The 6,680-nt window shown below is 33.8% G+C and overlaps 1 protein-coding gene across 1 annotated transcript; it reads right to left on the bottom strand.

Moving 5' to 3' along the window:
• Window positions 1-962: 962 nt before the first annotated feature.
• Window positions 963-1,889, bottom strand: LOC108396262 (olfactory receptor 5V1-like). The gene has a single exon (XM_036994733.2). It carries the CDS (start codon window positions 1,887-1,889, stop codon window positions 963-965), a length of 927 nt encoding a protein of 308 aa, XP_036850628.2.
• Between the last annotated feature and the right edge of the window lie 4,791 nt (window positions 1,890-6,680).

Consider the following 6,680-nt stretch of genomic DNA (forward strand, 5'->3'; position numbering starts at 1 on the left):
ATGTGAAAGCAAGTGGAATTTACAGCCTGGAGAAAACTATGGAGAAAATTATACATGATTCTATACTCAAAACAGTGCAGTAAATAGACAGCAGGACAGATAAAACATTCTTATTTCCTCGGGTAACAAGAAGAAAATGGACTCAAAATAATGTGTCATCTCCACTCATAAAATTTAGGTCTCTAACCATCCTAAGTGGAAATGCAGTATTCTATGCAAAGCAGAGCCTAATTTTAAGGATTTTTGTTTGAAAATCTTGGAAAACTGATAACAAAAATGCAAGGTAACTGATAAGATACACATGTGTTTGTTTATTAAAATATTATTTCCTGTTTTGAATATAGTGAATTGAATTCAATATCTAAATTAGAGATACAGAAGATGCAGTGGTTTCCTAGGAATGACAGGTGGAGTTGAGAATGGACAAGGTCACACGAAAACGGAGAGAAGCAGAGAAATAGAGGGTAAGTTTAAGCTACAACTGAAAAACAGGGAGACAAATGATCATGTCAAAGAGCCAAAGCAGCATAAGAGGTTATTCAAGAGATAGAAATAAAGAGATGATCTATAGATTAGATATAGATTTAGAAATAGTTGTAGAAACATGTAGAATATATAGAATTAGGCTGGCATAAACAGAAATTATTAGTGTTGAGGTGGCCATAGATCTTAGGATAGGCTCACATTAAACCTCTTCCATTAGTGTCGTTCTTACTGTTTTGTGTACCTCTCAAATGTCTACTTTGAATTATAAATGTTAACTTCCTTTTGGATAGAGACAGATATGTACATACATAGATACATATGACTAATGCTATATATATGCATCTATAAGCTTATATGAGTGCATAAGTATGTATTTTAGATATTGGATAAAAATTATTGTAAGCATTCTTCTTATAAATCTATTCTAAAGAGAGCATTGTCATTCTATTTTACCATTACAATTACAGTAAACATGCTCAGTGACATAAGACTCTCCTGAGTGCCCCTTTCACCTCCGTGTTCCGCAAGCTATAGATCATGGGGTTTAACATTGGAGTAATAACTCCATAGAGCATGGGGATGAGTCTATCTCTGGATTGGGAGTGCTGACTGGAGGATGGATGGACGTAAGTAAATGTGGCTGTGCCATAGAACAAACAGACCACCAGGAGGTGGGAGGCACATGTGGAGAAGGCTTTGCGCTTCCCTTCCACTGACTGGATCTTCAGGATGGTGGATATGATGTACATGTAGGAGATGAAGGTAGTTAGGAAAGCACCAATTCCAAAAATCCCTGCTAGCACAATAAGAAGCATTTCTACCATGTAGGTGGATGAGCAGGAGAGGGCCACCACTGGGGGGATGTCACAGTAGTACTGGTTAACCTGATTGGACTTGCAGAAAGACAGGTGGAAGGTGGACACTGTGTGGAGGAGGGAATTGAGAAACCCTGCTGCCCAGGTCCCACCTATTAGCTGGGCACAGTGAGCCTTGGTCATGATGAGGGTGTAACGGAGGGGGAAGCAGATGGCCACGTATCGGTCATAAGCCATGACAGCGAGAAGGAAGTCCTCAGTCCCCGCCAGGGCCACCAGGAAATAGAGCTGCAAAGCACAACCCAGGAAGGAAATGCTGTTATTCCCAGTCAAGAGGTTGTCCAGCATCTTGGGGACAGTAGCTGATGGGCAGAATATGTCTAAGAGGGACAGATTAGCTAGAAAGTAATACATGGGTGTGTGTAGCTTTTTCTCCATTCCGATGGCCAGGAGAATGGCCCCGTTTCCCAGCAAGGTGACCTGGTAGATGATGGCAAAGACCACAAAGAGAGGATAGCGCACCTCGGGGAGGTCAGAGAGCCCCGTGAGGATAAAGTGAGTCATGGTGGTGAGATTGTGGATGTCCATCTCCTCTCTCCACAGTGGTCTCTCTGGAGGGAAGGAAGCCATGAAACAGGTTAGAGATAAAGTGAAGGAGTCTATTGATCAGAACTTTGTGAAGTAGCTGGTAGGTGGTAGGTGACGTATTCTCTCTATTTTAATTAGATATTTCAGTTTTTAGATCCACTGCTGAATCATCTTCTTTACTCACTGTATTTCTGGAAATATGCGTCCCCTGGTCTGTATCAAGAAGAAATCCACTGACACCCTAAGGAGATGTTTAAATATTCACCTCCTCAGTAACACCACTGGGGGCCGTCCACCAGTGTTCTGGATTTCAGAATTCAGTGGTAGTGGCTGGTGTATTTCACACAACTTCTGGACCACCTGCCTTGTATTATTTGAGTGTTTTATTCACCATCTCAATTCTAAGTACCTTGAATGAAGAAGCTGTGTATTCCTTAGTAAATTATTTTTAAAAAGTTAGCAATTAGCAGACATAGAGTAAAAGAATATCTATCTAAATAATTGTTAGGTGAAAAATCTTGTCAGAATGGTCTGGTACCTCCTCTGACATAGTGTTTCTATTAGTAAAGATAAATACACATCAGATTTTTTTTTAACTTCAAAATCATAATATTTAAGTATGACATTATTATTTATTTCACCCCAAGATTACTCTATAATAAAATTCAATTTGTCTGTCACATTAAAAATAAAGCCTGGTTGAATATTTCTAAAAGTCATCCAAATATGAAGTAAATATATGTACATAATATTCTACTATATTTCTCCTTAAAAATTGCATATTTAGCCATGTGTCTAATTATTTAAGAAAATACAGGTTTTACAATTTGTATATGTATGCATTATAAGATGTTGATCTTAATTTTGTTTACTTTTCTCATTTGATTTTTATGTATCTTAGTCCATATAACTGAAATACTTCAGACTATTTACAAAAATACTAATTCAGGGCCTATAAATCAATATTTCTGTGTAATTCATCTGTCACTTTTAAAACTATTTTTTAAATATAACATCTGTGGAATAAAAAAATTCAAAAAGAAATAATGAAATTGAAAAATATACAAAAATCACTCTCTAAATTCTTCCCTTCTTATTTACTTTACCTGTATGAAATTGTTAGTGATTTCTTTGCTCAGATAAGATGCAGAGTATAAAAAATACAAATGATACAGAATGATTTATTTACACAAATGGAATGCAAATGTTTTTTTCCCACTCCTTTCCATGAAATATTTAAATAAAATATCTGAGACTGCTTGGGAGATGTTATTATCTTTCCTTGAACATACTGTAACATATCTGGGAAAAAATCAAATTTTATCAAAGATCTAAAACTCATGAAATTTAGGAAATAAATTACTGTAATAACCACAGTACTTTTGGTTTTTGTTATTCAATCAACAAAATATGCTTAATGAAAGACTGAAACAAAAAGAATCTGCAGCATCAGCACATTCTTAAATGTTCAGAGTTCTACATAACTGTTCAATTTCAGTTTGTTTATATCTATATATAATGTTTGAAAATGGAATATTATATTATCAAATTAAATAAGGAACTTTCTATTACAAAAATAATATATTGATAGAGTAAATATTAAGCTGTATATTAAGTACCAGTATTCAAGATCTATGTTAAATCTTAATTAAACTCTTATATTAAATATTATATTAAATACTAAATAGACTTGCAAATTCGAGTGTTTTCTAAACAACAATTATGAGTAATAAGTCAACAAAAATCCTGATAAAAACAAATAAGCTGTTTTTATATCAGGTTATATAATCAACACACATCCTTCAAAAAATAATGTATTTTCCATAAGTTTGTACTTCATTTACATTTTTAAAATCAAAATTAAAGTCTGAACACACAAATTGCAGAATTTGTGTTTTGTTATTTGGGGAGGTAACTTTTACTCATATTGAGGATACCCTCCTTTTATATCAAACATAATTAAATCTTATGTATTTGACATCTATTTAGATAAGTGAGTGGTATTTTGTTAACACTATATTGCTGAGGAAGAAGTTCTACAACCTTCCTTATTAACTAATCCAGAGAACTGGACACACACTACAAAATCATAAAAATTCTCAAGAATGTCTATTTTTCATATGCTTTGTGAGATTACTTGGTGCAAATGTGAGCATGTGAAGTATATAGGTTACTATCAGCTTTTTATCATAATCAGCCAAATTTAAAATGGGAATTGGAAGGAAGGATATATGACCAGGATTAGTCGTCTTTTGGAAATCACACAGAAACCAGGCTTCCTTATTGTATATATGACCTACTCTTCTGTATATGGTCAAATCCAAATGATGAGATATGAAAATTTTCTTTTTTCTCTTCAACTTCAGGTTTGCACTATGTAGAAAAAAATAAAATTAGTTATTTAAGCAAAAAATATCAATAGCATATCTTAGATCTTAGTATTGCTCATAATGAAAAATTAATTTAGCACACCAAAATTAAAGAAACATTACATAAAGTTTTCTTTAAAAACAGGAGAATTGTTTTCATTAAAGCTACATAGTAAAGGATGAAATTCTATGACTCAGTTTTTAATTTGATGTATTGATAGATAATAAACTAGAGGCATCACAAAAGCACTTTTAGTTTAATCATTGCACATGTTATGTGACACCCGTTTCCTGCTATTCCATTCACTATTCTCTAGGAAATGTTTCCAGTACACCATTCTCTAGGAAACATCCAATCAGAAACATTCATTGGACATAGCATAATTTTATATATACAGGTTTTGGTTTCACATTTGTGTGGGCATGCATTTTTTAGGGCCATAATTGAACATTATTAAGAATTTACTTAGAGAACCACTATATAGTATTTTGAATTTCTCACTTTATCTTACCCATATAGTATTCATATTTATCTAGTTTCTTAAATGTGTATACTTTTATAATATATTAACATATTTGTAAACATATAATTATCTATCATAGCTCTAAAATTCTGGAATTCAACATACAATTTCTTGCCTTTTCAGTTTCAGAGGATTCATGACTTACATGATGTTTCAATAAGAAGAAAATAAAACGATCTGGCAAAGAAACATCATTAGTGAATGAAAACAACTTCTCATTCATATACAGACCACATATTGGAATTTTTGTACTGCTTAGAATATGCCAAATTTTCCCTTAGGAATTAGAAAATAACAAGGAACCTGGAGGGAATACTTTTTCTTCACAAACCTAAATTACTACAACCTATAATGGGTACTGATTAATATAATGGGAACTTATTTTATAGTTAATTTAATGTTGGTTGAAGATAAAACTATCCTGTAGAAGAGTGACAATTTTTTTCTTGTAATGATCTGGAGTAAGAAAAAATAAATTTTTTCTAGGACCTATAGTGCAGGACAACAATGAAAAATAAACTGACATTATTAGAATCTTTTCTGTAATCAGACTGACCTTAAATACAAGTATGATTACAATTCAGACCTAGTATAAATTTGCATTTTTTCTGTGATAGACAGAAAAACTCTATTTTTTTCATTATTGCACACTTATCTTGCTAAGACTATTTCCCATCCATGCAATACAATCTTTATTTAGAACAATTTAGACTAAAAAGAATGGAATTTCAAACTTAACCTACGATTAATACACTATTTTCTCCCAGTAAGAGAATACAAGATGTTTGCATTTAGTAAATCCAGGTGAAATGTATATAGATGTCTGTAATGGCATTTCGATTTTGATGTGACATTGTCACCTATCAAAGTAAAATATTGGGAAAAGTTAAACATGGAACATCAGAAATTACCCAGGGAAAAATCATTTTAACCCTCTCCCTTCCATACTTAACCTCCCTATTATTTTGGAAAGAGCAACGATTCTTTACACCATTGTTTTATTTTAGCAACTTTCTATTTCCATTTAAGCATAATGTTTTGTCTATAAAGAACTTTGTTTCCCTTCTTTCATTTTTTAAATTTCTTTACTCAATCTGAAAGATTTAGGATACGTTTTAGATCTCTACATGGTTTCTTTTGTACTTCATTAAACAGATTGCTAAATATCAATTGCTTTATATGTTACTTTCACCCTTAGGGCCTTTGAAAAGTAGAAACAGAAAACCTGTTATAAAGCAAGGGAAAGTGCTTTTACAGTTCCTCCCACATCCTCTAAATCTTATACCCTCCTCTGATGGAATTTGCTTTATTATTGTACTTATTGGAACTTATAATACTCTTTAACCTAAGCACACTCCTTAAATGTCACTTTATTAAGCACAACTAGAGACTTTTCTTCTTTCAATCTAAAGAAGGGCAGAGGTGAATTGCCATTTCCAGACATCGCCGTGCGCCTGGGCTCTGTCAGGCCCTCAGTGTTCTGAGCACACAGCTCTGATTCCCAGGAAGCAAAGCAGGCAGGGTTCCTCCAACCATCCACGGAGAGCCCCATATTTCTGCTCTATCAAAACGTAGAAAATTCTGACAGTGTTCATCTGTGTACATGTGCTCAATACTGGAGCTAGTACAAGCCCCTTATATCACACAATTTATATTCTCTGCAGAAGAGAGGCAGTAAAATACTATCAAGCTTTATTTTATTGCCTCACCTTCCTCCTTAGTCTTCCCAGTGACTGACATCACTTTTGGCAACAGGACCTTTCCCAATACTTAATTCTGGATTCTCTGCTCAGATTTATTTAGAAGTGTGAAAATAAAGAAAGCAGAACCTCACTAAAGTGCAGTTGGGAGGCCAGCAGGGATTCTCTCAAGTCCGCCACTCCTCCACTGCAGTCCTC

Source organism: Manis javanica, chromosome 14, assembly GCF_040802235.1.
Source record: "Manis javanica isolate MJ-LG chromosome 14, MJ_LKY, whole genome shotgun sequence".
Lineage (NCBI taxonomy): Eukaryota > Metazoa > Chordata > Mammalia > Pholidota > Manidae > Manis > Manis javanica.

Coding starts and splice junctions, on each gene's coding strand:
- LOC108396262 (XM_036994733.2), bottom strand. CDS start 1,889: ATGGACATCCACAATCTCACCACCATGACTCACTTTATCCTCACGGGG.